At 43.7% G+C, this 18595-nt stretch overlaps 2 protein-coding genes and 1 long non-coding RNA gene across 6 annotated transcripts; 1 reads left to right on the top strand and 2 right to left on the bottom strand.

Moving 5' to 3' along the window:
* Positions 1-370: 370 nt before the first annotated feature.
* LOC127775472 (uncharacterized) lies at positions 371-3437 on the top strand. The gene is made up of 5 exons (XM_052301718.1): positions 371-1319; positions 2240-2297; positions 2390-2473; positions 2553-2694; positions 2788-3437. The coding sequence occupies exons 1-5, from the start codon at positions 722-724 to the stop codon at positions 3181-3183; spliced, it is 1278 nt and encodes a 425-aa protein (XP_052157678.1). The 5' UTR covers positions 371-721; the 3' UTR covers positions 3184-3437.
* A 3087-nt stretch (positions 3438-6524) lies between these two features.
* Positions 6525-9670, bottom strand: LOC127775585 (cytochrome b561, DM13 and DOMON domain-containing protein At5g54830-like). The gene has a single exon (XM_052301843.1). The coding sequence runs from the start codon at positions 9479-9481 to the stop codon at positions 6833-6835; it is 2649 nt and encodes an 882-aa protein (XP_052157803.1). The 5' UTR covers positions 9482-9670; the 3' UTR covers positions 6525-6832.
* Positions 9671-11966: 2296 nt separating this feature from the next.
* Positions 11967-18221, bottom strand: LOC127777575 (uncharacterized). Of its 4 annotated transcripts, none has more exons than XR_008018347.1 (5): positions 17407-18221; positions 16918-17100; positions 16455-16568; positions 12503-12621; positions 11967-12389 (listed from the first exon to the last, which is right to left on the bottom strand). It is a non-coding gene; the product is annotated as an uncharacterized LOC127777575 (long non-coding RNA). The 4 variants fall into 4 exon arrangements; XR_008018346.1 differs by having other exon boundaries at positions 16918-17075; positions 17407-18220; XR_008018345.1 differs by having other exon boundaries at positions 12503-12618; positions 16918-17034; positions 17407-18218.
* Between the last annotated feature and the right edge of the window lie 374 nt (positions 18222-18595).

Here is an 18595-nt window from a genome sequence, read left to right as displayed (position 1 = left end):
TAAAATTGCCAAATATTGGTAAGCCTAATTTAGGTCTCAAACTAAATCAGCCCTAGATTATTATATTTTGAAATATAGGGAGAATGTTACTAGGATTCAGTTTGTGTAATGCAAAACCAAAAAACAATAAATAAATCGCAGACGCCTTGCCAAAATGTACCCGGCCGTTTTGGACAACCACCATGAGAGACAGTGAGATAATGCCGGGCCCACATGCAGGCAAATACGACCAAGTATTGCATCCCCCACGTTTTCTTCCTCAAGGACACCGAAACATAAAAAATTAAAAACTAAAAAAACACTAAAATTCGAAATGAGAAGCAAATAAAAGTATATATAAAACACACAACCTAACCAACCACTACTCCTCTCCTCTCCTCTCACCACCAACCTCCTCGTCCTCCTCCTCTCCTTGGATTCCACTCCTCTCGACCACCACCACCACCAGCAGCAGTAGCTGTAGCTTGCTGCTGCAGCCTGCCTCTCCTCGATCTCCGGGCTCCCCTCTTGCCTCCGCCGTGGCGCCGTGGTGTGGTTTCTTGGTGAGCCGTGCAATGCGGGGCGGAAGCTGCCGAACCCTGGGCTGGGATTAGGGTTCTTGTCTCGGAGAGTCGGAGGCTTTGGTGTAGTTCTTGTTTGGATTTCGAGGCTGTGTGTTCTTGGGCTTCGAGGAGGAGCGGTTTTCTTTGGTATCGAAGATTTGATTCTTTCGGCGGCGGGAATGGCGGCTTCCATGGCCGGAGCGCCGAGGGTCCGGTCGCTGAACGTGGCGGAGACGGACGCGGACGCGAGGCCGGTGCTGGTGCCGGGTGGCAACAAGGCCAGGTCGGGCCCCGCCGCCGCCCGGAAGCCCTCGCCGAAGCCGCTGCGGAAGGCGGACACGGCGGCGAGGACGCCGGAGAAACCCGCCGCCGCCGCCGCTCCTCCGGCCAAGGAGGAGGAGGGCGCCAAGAAGAATGCCGGCGGCGGCGTGGGCAAGGGCTCGTCCCCCTTGCCGTCGCCGAGGCGGGCGCAGCCGCAGCCGCCGCCGGCGAGGAAGGCGGCGCACGACGCGCCCGTGCACCTCAACCTGTCGCTCAACGCGTCCTGCTCCTCGGATGCCTCCGTGGAGTCGCTCCGCGGCCGGGACTCCTCCGGTGGGAGGCTGGAGAGGAGCTGGTCCAGGGTGGCGCCCGCCGTGCCGAGGCGGGGGAAGACTCCAGTGAAGGCGGCGGCGGCGGCGGCGGCGGCGGAGAAGGTTGCCGCCGATGCGGAGGTTGTCGCACCGGCCACACCGGAGGCGGGGAAGAGGAGGTGCGCGTGGGTGACTCCGACCAGTGGTGAGTTCTTGCTTCTTGGCTTCTTGATTGTATCATTATTTGATTTTAATTTGAGTAGTAGGGAATATAATTTGTGCTTAGTTCATACTCCATTTATGTGTTGCAGCTTCTGTTATTTTATCATAATTTAGTATGATTTTCCACTCAGCATACTTATTGAGAATTTTGTTGTAAATATAGGCAAACCCTGCTTTAAAAATTTACCAGCAGACTAATGCTGGCTTCTTGACCCAAATAAAAATGACAAATTGATCATCTAGTTGGTATGTTGTTAAACTATGTTTATCCTTTTGGAGGTGGCTCCATCATTTTGCCTACATTGGATAAAGTGAGCATTGTCTCCTTTGTCTTGCCTATAAAGCGAGCACGTTCTCCATTGATGCCCTTTTCATTCTTACTACCTTCAAGGGTTTGTTGATTCCGTGTTAGGTGTTAGCATCTGGTTATCACCTTGCATTGTTACTTCCACACAGGCCTAATATGTAATTAGCTCACTAGGCTCTAGTTTGATTCATTGAATGGACATTCTAATAGAAAATGATGTGTTTTGCTGTATAACCATCACTTGATTAGTCCCAATTCAGAGTTTTCTGTTGCACGTGCTTGGTAGTCATCCTGCCATGAAAATCTGCCAGAATTATCTTGCAATGAACTGAAACTATCAGAAGTTGGGTAATGAAAAGGCCACTCTACCTATAGGTAAAATGATAGGCTATATATTAATGGGTAGCTTCATCTATACCCCAAGAATACTAAAGCTTCAGGTAGGATGCTTGCTTTGTTTGACATTGTCACATGCTATGGTTTCCCAGATCTTTTTCTTTACCTTACTGATGAAGTATTTCTTGCTTTCTGCATCATTTGTCATGAAGAAAGCTGGCTTTTCAATCTCTTACTGTCCATTCATTGTCTCTGATCAGATCCTTGCTATGTCATCTTCCATGATGAGGAGTGGGGTGTTCCAGTTCATGATGACAGGTATGAAAAATTGTGAATTCATGTATTCTTTCATTCTTGTTATTCAAAGAAACTGACAGTCTGAGAATGTCGAATCATGACCGATTTCACAGGAGATTGTTTGAGCTGCTTGTACTGTCTGGTGCATTGGCCGAGCTCACATGGCCTGAAATTCTTAAAAGGAGGCAACTTTTCAGGTATGGATTCTCTAATGTTACATAGTAGAACTGAAGAAATTATGTACTTTGTTCCTAACATCTGTGCCAAATCTTCCAGGGAAATTTTCGTGGACTTCGATCCTGTTGCTATCTCTAAAATAAATGAGAAGAAGCTTGTAGCACCAGGAAGTGTTGCCAACTCCCTTCTGTCAGAGCAAAAACTCCGAGCAGTTGTTGAAAATGCTCGACAGATACTTAAGGTTAGAAGGCATGCTTGATCATACACTCATACCTAGTTACAATTTCAGTTATGTATGTCTTGATTGAAGTAACAAGGTTCCCTCAAAACTCAGATTGTAGATGAATTTGGATCCTTCAATCGATACTGTTGGGGCTTTTTGAACCACAAGCCAATAGTGAGCAAATTCCGATATCCAAGGCAAGTCCCTGTCAAGAGCCCCAAGGCAGACATGATCAGCAAAGACATGGTCCGAAGGGGTTTCCGAGGCGTGGGCCCAACAATCATATATTCCTTCATGCAGGCAGCAGGGCTGACCAATGATCACCTTGTCAGTTGCTTTCGGTTCAAAGAATGCAATGAAGCTCCAACTCTTTGCACGAGTGATACTAGCAATGCAAATTCAGAGGCAGATCTAAGTGCAGATGAACTGAGAACAAAAATCTGCAGCAAGGAGATGGCTGCAAAAGCAGAGCTGTCGAGGACGATCGGTACGCTTATCATTTCATAGGACCATGTGGAACAGTGATGTGGTTACTGTACCTGTATTGCCCATGTGTAGGTTGTGTGCTAGGTTATCCTCAAAATGAGTTTTAGGGATCAAAATGCTTTTGTGTATAAATCATTTGTGTCAGTAATGCAACCCAGTTTGTACATTGCTACCGGAGAGAAGGATGATGACCATTTTACTGATGCAGAAACTGTGAAAAATCTTCCTCAATCAGTTAACATTTTTTTCTCCAGATCATTGCTGTTTTTACTCAAGTTTTTCCTGCATGGACAAATTTATCTGGTAGGATGTTATGATTTGGAATTGTAATGAGCACTGCTAGATTCCCTGTGGCTGCTTGCTACAGGGCACATTTAAGCAGGTGGACCTGAAAAATTATTGATATGATCTCATATGATCATATCTGGATTGCCTGAAACCTAACCATGAAGGCAGTTTATGCATGCAGAACTGCAGGATACCTTTTCTGCGAGGACATACAGCCACAATACATGTGATTGGTCTGGTTTACAGTATCTCTATTTGAAAATTGAAACACAAGAAACACGGACGCTTGTACACAGTAAGAATGACAATCTGAGATTCTGGAAGTATTTGTTTCTAAGTACTAGGAGTAGGTCACAAGCAGTCCCTACTGCAAACTGTCTGTTGGATTTTTCACATTTTTTTAGTGTTGTCGTTTGTTTAATGTGTCGTTATTGCGCCACTGTCTTGCCAGAGCAAGACAGGTTTTGGTTTGTTCTATCCGAGTTCATATAATATGTGGATAAATAAACAGTCTTCTACTCCCTCCGTTTCACAATATAAGTCATTCTAGCATTTTCCACATTCATACTGATATTAATGAATTTAGACATATATATCTATCTAGATTCATCAACATCAATATGAATATGGAAAATGCTAGAATGACTTACATTGTGAAACGGAGAAAGTACTACTATTATTTGAGTTCATATAATATGTTCATGGCTAATAGTCCAACCTCACCTAAAAAATCCAATACCATCATGGATAAGCACAACCATATTGGACTTATTAGTCGACCTGACCTTACCATAAGGACAAATTTTACGGTAATCTCTACTATCAATATAGAATTTTTCTTAATCTTTTTCTCATCCAAGGGATCCTATGTATTTATAGCACCACATAAATTACTGCTAGTAGAATAATTTTCTAGCACCTATAAGTTTATAACTCATAAATATATTACCCGTATCACTTCTACTTGCAATAATGCTGGTACTACAATACTTTTAGTAGAGAACACTGTAAAAATAAGAGTTACTATTGTGTAATTTTGCAAGCAGCAAAAATGTAGACATCACTAAAGTTAGGTCAGTTCGACTAAAAAAAATCTCACAAGAATATGAAAGATAATGAAATGGTAATCTAAATTCAGGGATAAGCATAGCCAGATATGCCAGGAAGCAACATGTGGCCTGCTCCTCAAATTCTGCATCATGCAGGTTGTGCATTGCAGGGACCATCTCCATCAAACCAGGCAGCAGGCAGGCTGGAGTGGAGTGGACTTAACCAAATTGTGGCAGTCGAGGAGTGTTCATGATTCAGTAAATGCAGGTCCACTTCATCAGCAAAAAAACCAGAACCAGTTCAGTTGAAAGCCAAGGGGTAGGTCAAAAGTGATCCAAAATGGGTCCTATGCAAATGCAATGGCATATGATTGGAGGTATGAATCTTGTGTACAACTCCTTATGCTTCCAAAAATTAGAGGTGAAACCAGGAGATTATGAATCTTCCTGTCCATGTTCAGTATACTCCCTCCGTCCTAAAAAAAAATCAACCTAGTCAAGAATGTGATATCTCCTAGTACAATGAATCTGGACAGCCCTTTATCCAGATTCATTGTACTAAAAAAAATGTCACATCCTCTCCTAGGTTTAAGTTTTTTGGATGGTGGGAGTATGCAGTTTAACAGTGAAGTAAATTTCTCTATCATGGTCAGGATAAAATAACCATCCGGAGTAAATTGATAGATATTTTATTTTTGAAACCTATGCCAGCTTTGCTGGTTTTATATTAAGAAAGGGGAGAACTGTACAAGGTCACCGAAGTGCAGAGAAAACAAGCTGAAAAGAAACAGCATCAGGAGGGCAGGAGAAGAAAAGAAACGAAAACAGAGTACAGGGAGCAGGGAGGATACAAGTACAACTAGGGACTGCTTATGGCGCTATTCTCACTAGGTAGATAGACATTTTTTTTTGTTATTGTTTCTCAAAGATGAGGTATTAGTTTCATGCATGGATTTCTCTAACACCAACGGAATCATTACCATAGTATTGATTTCAAACATGGATTTCCTAAAAGAACACAGTTCTGTGTTGCTCGAATCTAACACAGATTGGTTTTGGAGTTCCAACTGAACAGTAGTTCAGACTGATAAACATAGTGTGGTTCACTTGTTCAGGAATTGGGCCCATCAAATGACACTCTCTTCTACAATCTATTCATTTTCAGAGTCTAGTTTGGGCCTTACCAAACTACAGAATCATCCACCTCAACCAAAATTAGAACTAATCACATTTCTTCAAAGGCCCACGTCCATGATCCATCACAATAACAAAAAAGAAGAAAAGAAGGCTTCAGACTCCAATGCAAGGACAGGCAATGCACTAGTCCTGCATATTTTTCTCTCTTCCTGGCAACGGTGGCAAGCCAACTACCAAGGGATCCCAGATCTGAATGGAGGATTCCCAACTAAAACAAATATAGACCTAACATGCAGCTTGACGTCCATATCACTTAAAACACAATATAATACGCTGCAAAACAACAAAGGAGATAGTAGAGAGTAGTACCTGAAATTGTTTTTGTTTAGAGCCAACTCATCGTTGTAAATGGACAATCCACAGGGTCAACAAACTAAAGTACATTAGTTGAAGTTGGAAGACATGTAGACAACAACCTTGGAAGTTAGAACAGATGTGCGTGTCAGGACGGCATGAAGCAATCCGTGTATGGCTGATAAAAAAAGGTTAGCACAGTTGCTTTAGCATGAAACTATATGCATTTCTAGTAATGTGGCATAAAGTGTGTTGCTTTCAGTTTGTCTATCACATCAGTTGAGTTGAGAAGGCATTTCAGGATGCAGAAAGGCCTAACGTTGGGCCATCTCCCATTGGTGCCAAACTACCAAATGCTGAAATGCATATCAGCATATGAATTGGCATGCACAAATGTCAAACTTACCTTTCTGAAGAAACAAAGCTCAAACATAGCACGGACAAGACAATTTCAAACTGCAGATAGCCCTCAATTACTTTGTACAGTTGCAGCATTGGTCTGATGTAAAACATCGTCAGGTATGAATCACAAAGTTAACAATTAAAGAAAGTGTAGCCTTTTCTTTTAGCTATACCAAAATTGTACAAATATACATACAGACCATAGTCACTACCAAGTTAGGAGGTTTTAAAAGAAAAGGTTGACCTAAGTCCAAATAAGATGAAAAATAAAAACCTATTCTACACCCTTATGAAGCCAAATTGGAAGCTCTCTCCAATTCCAGGTACTAACAGATAACTTTAACTATAATCCCTTAATGAGACATATATAACTCCATTTTTCACTATCTATAAAGAATCTGATCTAAAATCCTCTTATGTATACTGAAAAAGAAAATTTATCAACCTTTCAGTGGCTCAAGCTGCATCTCCATTGGTTCAATCGAATCAGACTCCATTTTAGTGGACTGCAAAAGATCAACTGAATCATCTTCATCAGTGTTGCCAAGCACCCATTTACCCGAAAGGTCATCTGCGCCGCCGCCTCTTCTTCGCCTCGCCGCCATGAACTCGAGGTAAACAACCACCAATGTGACACCCACAACCCACAGGATCAACCCACATGTTAACCCCTTGATGTTCTTGCTGCCATACCTGTCACCAAGATGCTGCAAGCCGGTGAAGAGTGCAATGGCGCCGACTACCACAGCTGATCTCCCGGTGATAATGTGCAGATACTCCCAGATCACCCTGTTCTTCATTGGCAGAATTTCGCCATTCTCCGCGAGCAAATGCGGTCGGAGATAAGCATTAATCGGTTGCAGACAAGCGAGAACAAATGCCGCGGTGCCGATCTTTGCGTGCGTGGATTTGAAGGAGAAGCCACGGAGCTCAGCGATCGCGAAGAGCAATCCCAAGAACATGACGGCCATGGCTGAGGATTGCAGGTAGGTGTGTGCCTGGAACCATAGGTCGCCGCTCTTCAGATGCTTGAGGTACCTCGCCGCCATGATCCCGCCGGGAACGAGGAGCCCCCACGCGACGAACATCATGAATCCATGGACGGCGAGCACCGGGCGCAGCTCCTCCTCCGCCTCCGCCGTGCCGGCGAGGAGGAGGACGCGGACGGGGCGGTTGCTGGTGATGGAGTGCATATTGCTCACGGTCAGCTGGCCAGACGACCACTGCGAGCCCATCGCCCAGATCACCCGCAGCGGCGTCGTCGGGTCGACGATGTTCCTGCACTCCACCCTGCCGGAGCACGACGGCGACAGCGGCCGCGTGAGCTCGAACACGATGGCGCCGTTCTCCGACCGGCACCTCGTGTGGGTGAGGTTCTCGCTCGTCTCGTGCACGCCCGCGCCGTCCTCGCCGTCGATGAAGTAGGAGGCGACGTGGCCCGTGCCGTTGCCGTCGATCCACCCGACGTAGGCGTAGCTGTTCACCATGGCGCTCCCGAAGCCGACGGCGAGGTAGCCGCTCTTCCGCTCGCCGCGGGCGGCGATGTTGATGGAGTCGCCGGAGAGCGTCCAGAAGAAGGTCACCTGCTGGTCGTCGAGGAGGACGCTGTTGTTGTACATGTCGCTGAGGCCGCCGTCGACGACCTGGATCTTCCACCCCATCTTGGGGTCGTAGAGCGACTGGTAGTACACCACGTCGGGCGTGTTCCGGTCGGGGAGCCAGACGAGCTCCGCCGGCGCCGCCGGCACGCCCTCGGCCCTGGCGCCGCCGGCGAAGACGACCTCGGTGGCGTTCCGGGACGTGGCGTTGCCGCCCACGGCGTCGGAGGTGATGTACAGCGGCGCGTCGTGGCCGGCCTCGACGGAGAAGGTGACGGGCACGCCGCGCTCCACCTTGAGCAGCGGCGCCTCCTTCTTGTTGATGTAGAGCACCTTGTCCGGGTTAGGTGGGTTGGGGTAGTGCAGCGACGGCCCGGCGGTGACCACCAGCGGCGTGTTCCGCTCCGCCGTGATCCTGTCCTGGTCCTCCTTGTCCTCGGCGTCGAGCGGCCCGACGCACCCGCCGCTCGCCGACACGTTGAGCGTGGCGAACCCGAACGCCGTCCCGGCCGGCGCGCCGTGGCCCAGAGGGAGGTAGTATGGCTGGAGCGAGTCCGGCGGCCGGAGCAGCCCGATCGCCCAGATCACCGTCATGTTCGCCGTGGCGTTGACCGGCACGTCGTACTTCTTGTCCGGCGACACGAGCGGCCGCGAGAACCGGACGAACGAGACGCCGTCGCGGCGGTGGCCGTACACCAGCCGCGTGTTGTTGACCGCGCCGGCGGCGGTGTCGTTGCCCTGCTCGTAGATCGTGTCCGGGCAAACGCCCTCGACGGCGCCGTCGGCGCGCACCGTGCACTCGCTGTACTTGGTGACGTAGTAGTCGTCGGCGAAGGGGAGGCCGTCCTCCGTGAAGCCCGTGACGGCGACGTCGGCGCCGATCATGGACGGCTCGGGCGCGCCGGGCGCCGCCCACCCGAACGCTATGTAGTACTCCGACCCGACGGCCGCCTCGAGGCCGATGTCGATGGAGTCAGAGGTGCCGTGGAGCGTCCAGCGCACGCGCAGCCGCGGCGAGAGCTGGGCGCACGAGTCGAACATGGTGGGCGCCTCGGAATCGGCGGAGGAATCGTTGGAGAGGCGGACGAAGCCGAAGAGGGAGGAGGTGAGGGGGTCGAAGGCGGCGAGGACGGGGACGAGCGGCCAGGACACGCCAGGGAGGAGGCGGAACACGAGGGACTCGGAGAGGAAGGTGCGGTTGAGCGGGTCGCCCGCGGCGGGCGCGCCTCGGGCGAGGGAGTCGAGGTCGGGCCCCTCGGCGCGCCACCACCGCGCGGAGGCGGACCCCGCGAGGAGGTCGAGCGCCGCGACGCGGAACGAGCAGCCGTCGAGCACCTCGACGCGGCCGCGGAGCTGGTGCTGCGACATCCACAGGTCCGCCTCGTACCCCACCAGGCTAGTGTTCGTCCCGCACGCCGCCGCCGCCGCCGCCGCCAGCGGCGGTGAAGCCAGGCAGAGGAGGAGGAGGAGGGTGAGGAGGAGGGGCGCCATGGCCGCGGCGCGCGCGCGGGCGGGGTGGTTAGGGGGATCGGAGGAGAGGGGTGGGTAGCATGGAGGCGATCGCAATCGCGATCACGCGGAGCGGCGGAGGAGGCGGCGGCGAGGACGTCGGCGTCGGGACGAAGTGGGGAGGCGGCTTCCGACCGGGTTGTGCTCGGCTTTGTTCCGTGCGGTTTTCTGTTGGTGCATGGTGGGACCCACCTGTCGGTGGGACGAGGCTCGCCTAACTCGTTTTGTTGTAGTATAGAGAAGGAGGAAAATACTTATTCCCTCTGTTTTAGGTCATGAGACGTTTTAACTTTGATCAAAGTTAAACTACTTTAAATTTAACTAAGTTTATAGACAAATATAGTAATATTTATAATACTAAATTAGTTTTGTTAAATAAATAATTGAATATATTTTCATAATAAATTTATCTTGGGTTGAAAATATTATTATTTTTTTCTACAAACTTAGTCGAACTTGAAGTAGTTTGACTTTGACCAAAGTCAAAACATCTTATAACCTAAAACGGAGGTAGTACATCCGTAGTAAAATACTCCCTCTGTTTCTAAATGTTTGACACCGTTGACTTTTTAGCACATATTTAACCGTTCGTCTCATTCAAAAAAATTTGTGAAATATGTAAAACTATAAATATACATGAAAGTATATTTAACAATGAATCAAATGATAGGAAAAGAATTAATAATTACTTAATTTCTTTTAATAAGACGAATGGTCAAACATATTTAAAAAAGTGAACGGCATAAAATATTTAGAAACGGAGGGAGTATAACTTAGGATCAGATGTGATATAATCTGCTACTAATAAATCTGGACATACACTTTCTCCAGATCAAGTACTAGAATGTGTCTATAGTTTGGAACAGATGGAGTAATGACTTTTCTTGGTTTGAAAAGGTGTAAATTTTGTACAAAACCAAGGTCTTGACAGAAGGGCTGCAAACAGGTTTTTGACACACTCCTGTAGTTTCATAGAACTGCCCATTGTTATGGCCAAATAAGATATTATAATTTGATATCATATTGAGGACTAATGAGAGCTCCTTTAAAATGTACATGGATTTTACAGAATTTTCACATGAATGAATAAATTCAAATCCTAGGGGGGGGGGGGGGGGAATCTATTAAGGGCTCCTTTGAAAAAAATGGATATATGGGGGAATTTTATAGGGTATTTATTAATCCTTTGTAAAAATTTCCTAAGTGCTTGTCGGATTAAAGGAATGAGGCCTTTAGAATTCCCATAGAATGAAATAAATCATAGTAATTTTGGACGAAATCTATAATAAACTTAAACCTCTTGAAAAATTCCGTGGTCTCAATCTCTCTCCAAATTCCTGTATTATTTTCATGTAAAAGCACCTAAACAATAAGATTGAACAATTCATGTATTTTGGCATTTCTTATGACAAAGTTGACATGCCAACCTGTAAAGCATCCAAACAATAAGATTGAGGGCTTGTTCACTTTAATGCCATTTTAAACCTTACCAAATTTTGGTAAAGTTACAAAAAAAGTGACTACATTTAGTTTGCTGCCAAATTTTGGTAACTATATAAGAAATCCTGCCAAAATTTTGGCAAGTTACCAAAATTTTGGCAACTATACCAAAATTTTGATATTGCCAAAATTTGGTAAGGTTTTTTTTGGCATCAAAGTGAATAGGCACTGAAAAAAATTCATGTATGTTTTACATTTTTTATGATAAACTTGACATGCCACCCTGTTTTATGTTTTTTTTTTCTATTCCTGTGTTTTTAGAATCATGCGTTTTGAAGGAACTATAAAATCCTACAGTCCAAACTCCAAACAGGCCTAAACGTTGAATTGAAGCTACCGAAAATGAGATCGTGCTGTTCGGAAAACTAATTAACATGCGATGCTATATGTTGCAATTATTTTAGTACAAACTACAAGGACGGCCATAGCAAATCACATTACAAGTACACCGCTCAGCTTCGATATGTTATCTGACGAAACGTGTCTAAAGATAACAGTGATTAGTAGGTAATGTCACATGTTAGTTGGTGAACACTGAACTGTATTAGAGTTCTTTACAACATTCATCAGGTACAATAATAGAACGTTTGCCTATGCAATCCCCTGTACTCCATTATATTGGAGATTCAGGACACGTCTGTCCTAGCTTTGCATTTGTTTTCATGGAGATTAGACAAGTGACAGCTCCTTTGATTATCCATTATAATAGTAGTCCATTACCTTGTATTTGGAGGTTTGCAAAGCTTGCAGAAACTTTGAACTATCCAAGGTACCGGACAGCAAAATAGGAGTAATTAACATGGAAGATGACAAGAGCAACAACCAAAGTACTCATGGGCAGCACTAGTACTACTGTACTAACCATTCTTTTTCAGTCATTTGGTACTAGTAGTACCAGTGTACTACCAACTACTACCAATGCTCTTTGGGAGCCTGTAAAAGATGAGATCTTTGGCATGGCAAAAAATGTCCAAATCTGCAGAAGGAAAATGATACCTTGGAAGCAAAGAATTTGTGTATATGGTCAACTAATATTGAGCGTGACGTTTCTCCAGGAACACTGGAAATAAAGGCGTAGTTTGGTACTACTGACAAAGAAAGGCTAAGGAGAAAATGCAAAAGTTTTGAAATTTTCCCCTAAAGCACAAGCTTCTAACCATCCTGAAAGTGACATTTCAATAGTTCCAGCCGAATAAAAGGGAGGGGCAAAGATTGTATGATTTGAAGCTGTTAGATCCTTCAGGACCCTTCTTGCTTGAAAGGAACGGTTTGAATTCAGTGAACACCAAACTCCCCTATCGCGATGGACTTGCGTGCGAGAATTGGTTGCACACATCCTCTAAAAACTCAGTTATCACCAAACATACTCTTGCAGAATGCTCCATGTAAGCTGAAAAAAGAAATAAGGGGGATGATCAATACAGTAATAAAGTATAATAGATTTCAGCATCATTTGCCTGAATTTTTCAAAATGGAGTTATCCCTAAATTAATCAGTCATTACCTGCAGATGCATTTGCCTTCTATGACAGCAACTGTTAGAAATTATCAATACTGCAGAAGCAGCCTATGTTTCACTTCTTTTCAGCTGTTGTTCCCTCTTCATCGTGTGCACCTGTACTGCTGAATAACAGGGCAGTGTGGATGTTAAAAATTATACAGCCCATGAATTTGTCTAAGTTGTTTTAGTTTTATCTGGAGAGAAGACACATACACATTATCTCGCTGTAGATGGACAGATAGAGATGAATAACAACAAAGACACAATTTGGATGTTAAAACTATACAGACAATGTTTTAAAAAGCGGTATGCGGTTTCGTGTAGTCACCCCACCCTACCCCACCCTATAGCACTTATGCGGCATAATTGGACGCTTATCCGGTATACTCAGCCGTTTATACGGCTTAAGCGGTACAAGGTTGGGGCACCCGTTCCTTGTATGCTAGTCTTGTAGACCTTTTCTTTAAACACTGAATTTGTCAAGTTGTTTCTGTTTTATCTGGTGAGAACTGAGAACACATATATATACGTATAATCCACTGTAGATAGACTGTATACTAAAATCATTCAATTTACTGTCTAGCTAATCCCAAAATCACAAAAAGGGTGGGTGGAAACAGGCAATATCTAAAGAGAGCATGTTTTGCAGTTAGGCTGAGAAAGAAGTTGCAATTAACGTCAGATACCACATGCTTAAAGCGGTGCTTTCCAGAAAGAAATGGAAGAATCTTTCTACAAATGGCACTACAAAGGTACAGTGGTAATGCCACTTTTCACATTAATATATGAGCAAATCTCAGAAAGAGAGTACGGGATAAACAACAACAAGGTATTGTAGAATATATTAGAATGTGCCTCCGAGAAGTATATTTTTATTAAGTTTGTTCAGCTTGACAACATCTTATTTGTAATAGAAACCGGTAATTGGTAAAATACCATCAATTCAAGACAAGTTGTTTTTAGCACACTTCACATTGACAAAGCATTGTAAGAAAAACTCCTAAAACACCAATGTTCAAATCCTTCATGGGAGAATGAAAATCACAATAGCTTACTGGAAAGAGAAAATAAAACACACTGCCAATGGAAGAATTTCCCACATGAGATGAATTGATGACAGATACATTATCTGATAAGTTTCCAGTAGCTACTTATGGAATCACGCGACATAGCATCAATAAAGACATACATAACAGGCTCGTAAAAAAGCAATGTACTTAAGTGACCAAATTCAGTGACAGGGAAATGATTGTTATATTACTCTCTCCGTCCCAAAATACTTGTCATTCTAGGTAGTTTAGTATGGACTAAGGTCTGAGAAAAGGACTATAATATCCCATATTAAATGGTGTATCGTTAGGAGCGGAGTAGTAGTTCAGGGATAGAAAAGGAAGAAATTTGAATATAAAGGAATGGATGTGACCGCTAGTACTTTTTAGTGACAAGTATATTGGGACAAATTTTGAATCCTAGAAAGACAACTATTATGAGAGGGAGGTAGTAATATTTCTCATTGCAAACTGTATTCATCACAGCGTTATTTTAGTGTCAACTTCACACTTACTGAATATTACTATTACTTGCATGTATTGTAATCCGTGAAAGACATTTTTGGTGGAAGCAGATGGAACTTTTGGTGGCAGATTGTTTACTCATGCTTGCTAAGGATGTAAACATGTATTAGGGCCATTTAACATTCAGATCTCAAACCAAACCTTACATAGTGAAAGTAAGTCAATAGTAATCCCCAGAGAGAGATATTGACTCACAAATGTTAAAGGCAGCATGTCTATAACTTGGCGCAAACAAGCAAACCGTACTTCAATCGCATCTCCATCTTGTTTTACTTGTATATTGAAGTATTGAATTGAGCCAAAGGACATTTGTTACTTTATTTGTGTCAGTTTTTGCGCACTCTTATTCATTGTCGGGTTCATCGACCCAACTTGCAAGTGACCATCACTAAATGGTGACATCAATATTTATGAAGTGGATATATCCTATAAATTAGCTGATGAAGCTTGAGTAAATACATGCTTCAGTTTGAGAATACGTTGAACAAAGAAATTAGGAGTAAAAGGCAGCAATTTGGCCACTTTTTGTAAAAACAGATATAACTAAAGATAATGAAATATAGAGAAAAAATGTAGTATCTCCTTAAGTTACTTGTATGAAGTGAGAGAGGCGTGAATGGGGTATAATTACAAACATAGGGACATTTTTTACATGATTTTACACTCCTACCACAAGTCCTTAACTAAAACACAATTATAACTATCTGGACTTTTCCCGAAAGAAAATAAAGATAATCCTGTTTGGAGGATATCCATGCAGTCTTTGTGAACCCTTTTTTCATGTGCACATATATATTCCCCTCCGATCATAAATATTTGATGTTCAGGACAAGATTTGGTCAAATTTCTAAAATTCCGGACATCAATTTTATATTAGAATAAGTTCATAAATCTAATAGGCTTATGATATTATGATATTACTTTCTGAGGCAAATATTTTGTGTATGCCATTCTTTTTGTTTTTAAACTAAGCATTTGAGAAATTTATTGACTGTGAAAGTTTCCAAAACTTGACCAAATCTTGTTCTAACGTCAAATATTTATGGCAGGAGGATTAGTTAGTTCAATATTTCAATCATTTTGAAAGTAAACATATACTGAGCAGACTGAAGTAATATATATATGCATAGCCCATGCCATCCTCAAAACTACAATAATTCACTTCAATGCGTAGGATTTGACGATCTGGAGGAACAATTTTCTTGCATTCAATTGCCCATCTAGTAGGAAGATATGACCAATATACTCATATACATGCGCTACTAGTTGACACAAAATAAATAAAGCTTATTATTTTATCATGAAATTTAAATAATGTAACTCTACACACATTGATGCAACCAAGAACATAGTTTTTATGTCAAAGCGAGGATCTAGCAGCCCGATGTGGGACAATAAAGCGTGATCGCTGGCGCATGGGTGTAAATTAAGAATTCAGTTTTATACTGCAAAAGAAAAATAATGAGATAAATAAAACTGTAATTTGTTATCTTTTTCTTTTATCTATAGAATGCTTTGGAACGATACATAACGAAAATTTGGTGTGCAATGGAGGCATATTCGCACCTCATAGTGGCACAAAACATGCAAAATTGCAAGGCTTGTTTGCCTCGTCGATCTGCACAATATTGCTTCATGTGGCATGTTCAACTTTAGCAGCATTGATATATTTCTCACTTATATAATTTGTATTATCATTTTCCCAATCAAAGTTCAGTAGAGAAAGATTAATATATATGTTGTAGTGCAATCGATCGAAATAACCCACGTATGTACTTAATATTTGGGAAAAATTAAGCTCCAGTCTGAAGAACAGTAAATAATGGAGATAGTTATGGATCCCACACATTTGTAAAAAAACATGCATGCATGGACATTCCTTTGCTAGCTAGGGGAGAAATCATACAAAATGATACTCCACCTAGCACCTAGCTAGCTAGCACCAAAAGGGAAGTATTATTTCTAGCATCATGGTTGGTCTGAACCTTGATTATATGCTCCTGATCATCTAATTACCCACACAGGGTCTAAATACACCCCAACTAAACTGTACAGTCTATCATCAGATGATAATACTTGGAGCATAACCAATCCAGCCTATGCACTGCACTGAAGCGTAAAAAAGAATGTTTTGATCTCATGGTATGACCTTTGAATGCCAAACAACGCATGCAGCTTTCTTTCACCCCGAATGTTGCAGTACTAGTGCATGCACTTCTCAAAAAAAAAAAATGTTGCAAACATTTCAAAACTTCAAATAATGTTTGCCTCCAAATCCAAGAGCAAATGCAACTGTAAGTTCCCACACACCTCAAGAACTTTTAAAAACAAAACTCAAATAACTCAGTCATATATAGTTTTTTGCATGGATATATATTTACCTTAGTATTGGTGATATTGCAGAGACTTGCAGCTAGTGCTCCTGCTGCTGGTGGTGGTGGTGGCTTAGCTTGCTTCTGCTATCCATTATATCATGCATGTAGTAGTTTATCATCCTGAAAGAAAAAGGAAGGGAACAGCAGCAAATGGGTCACTCAGACGACTAGTCTCAGGAAGCTAAGCTTGGACCACTTTCAACACTAAGCAAGTGAATGGATGGTAAAACCAAGCATACATGCATCAAAAGGCATCCAATTTTACCCCTCCTCATCATCAATAATCCCTTTCTATGGAGAGATAGATAGATAGATAGATAGATAGATAGATAGATAGATAGATAGATAGATAGATAGATAGATAGATAGATAGATGAAGAGATGTGGTACAAGATGAGCACATCAAGGAGCTAGGGGGGGGGCCAACCAAAAACCAAAAAGGCCAAATGTGTGAGAGATATATACAAACCATCAGATCTGGCCAAAGCAAAGGCGAGACCACCGTCCTTGCCAAATATGGTTCTCCTAGTGACCTCCATGCTCCATTTTTGAGCCAGCAGGAGCTCACCAAGCCCAGCTAGCAGCACTGGATCATCATCATCAGTTCATCATCAAACGCCAAGAACCCTTAATTAAACAACCATGAAAATAACTAAAGAAGGATTAATTAATGAGCATTCTAGGTAGAGAGTAGAGAGCAGTAGGGGGAGAAGATGAGCAGAAGCACTGAGTGTGAGAGTGAGAGAGAGAGAGAGATAAAACTATACGGAGAAGTGAATGATGAATACGGAGATGAGAAGCTGTGCAGTTTAATTCTGTTAAATCCTTACAGTGGAGCAGTGTACTGGCCGCTTCACCACTCACTGATTCAGCTCCCAAGGCAAAGGAAGAGATCGAGGAGGAAAATTACTACAGTACTCCATCTCTCATCAGAGAGGATTGAGAAGAAGAAACCTACCACATCAAATGCTCATCTTTTCTCCTCCTCCTCCTCCTCCTTGCCATCACTCCATCAGCAGCAGCATCATATCAGCATAATCGCTGATCTCCTCGGTAGTAGCTCCCCGGCATGCAAGGCTGTGATGACAGCAAGAAAGAGATGAAATCGAATCAAGAAGAGAGAGAGAAAAACAAACAAAAAATGTTTTGCGTGCATATCTAGAAGATAATGAAGTGACATGTCCTTGCTATCTCGATCTCTCTGTCTCTGCACAAAAAAAAGAAAGAAAGAAAGAAAAGCCACGCGTGTCGGCGCGGGTTTCCACCAAGAAATTCAGGGAAACGAGATCAAATCAAATCAAACAAATTAAAAGATGGCTCCTCTCCGGAGATGAGAGATCGACGCGAGATCGGGGCGGGGGATGCGGGAGGGAGTGATGAGAGATGCTGACAGAAAGAGGAGCGAGCACGCGGCGGGGGCAGGCATCCCGCCGATGGCTAGCCGCCGCGCCGTGTGCTCACTCTCTTCTGTCAACAATCTCGCCTTTCATATGCTCGATCCCGCCCCGCCCCAAGATCGATCAACAAACCTGCACTGCACCCACGTAGTAGTAAACAAGAAGCATCACGCAGGGGAAAAAAGAAGAAAAAAGATCGGTTCTTTGCTTCTCGGATCCGGTGAGAGAGAGAGACCGATCGACGACGGTGGCCGTACTGGAGCTAGGCAGCAGCTGCAGGGAGATAGAGAGAGAGGGTACAGGATTATTACAGGAGAAAATAGGAGGAGTTCTTGGTGTTTGGGGTGCACTGAATGTGAATGTTGGTGTGGGGTGCTGTGCCTAATATAAGCTCACCTCTTAAACTCGATCTCTCGATCAGGTTCGGCTCACCGGACTCCAGTGACACTCAAGCTAGAGAGGTGGGGCTGCGGGGTTTTCAACCTCTGCTATAACGACACTATCATTACAGGCGTTAACGTGTAAATTAATAAAAGGGTGATATTCCATATACTAGTGATTGTAATAGTAGTGATATTATGATGGAATATCCTCACCCGGTAAGTTGAAGAGATGTCGGCACAGGCAGAGTGTAGTGGGACCCCTTACCCCCACCAGTAGCTTATCTTTTCAGTATTTGTTTTTTTCTTGACCTTTGGCAACAGCCTTCTAACCGTTTGTGTTGTATAACCAAACTTCGCTTTCTTCTAA

The sequence above is a fragment of the Oryza glaberrima genome, chromosome 6, assembly GCF_000147395.1.
Source record: "Oryza glaberrima chromosome 6, OglaRS2, whole genome shotgun sequence".
Taxonomy (NCBI): Eukaryota; Viridiplantae; Streptophyta; class Magnoliopsida; order Poales; family Poaceae; genus Oryza; species Oryza glaberrima.
The sequence above is the reverse complement of the archived record's forward strand: the minus strand, read 5'-3'. Positions and strand labels throughout refer to the sequence as shown.

Excerpts from the sequence above, each read along its gene's own strand:
- LOC127775472 (XM_052301718.1), top strand. The coding sequence starts at position 722 with ATGGCGGCTTCCATGGCCGGAGCGCCGAGGGTCCGGTCGCTGAACGTG. Across the intron at positions 1,320-2,239 it reads GTGGGTGACTCCGACCAGTG|ATCCTTGCTATGTCATCTTC; the intron begins GTGAGTTCTTGC and ends GTCTCTGATCAG. Across the intron at positions 2,474-2,552 it reads AAAAGGAGGCAACTTTTCAG|GGAAATTTTCGTGGACTTCG; the intron begins GTATGGATTCTC and ends CAAATCTTCCAG.
- LOC127775585 (XM_052301843.1), bottom strand. The coding sequence starts at position 9,481 with ATGGCGCCCCTCCTCCTCACCCTCCTCCTCCTCCTCTGCCTGGCTTCA.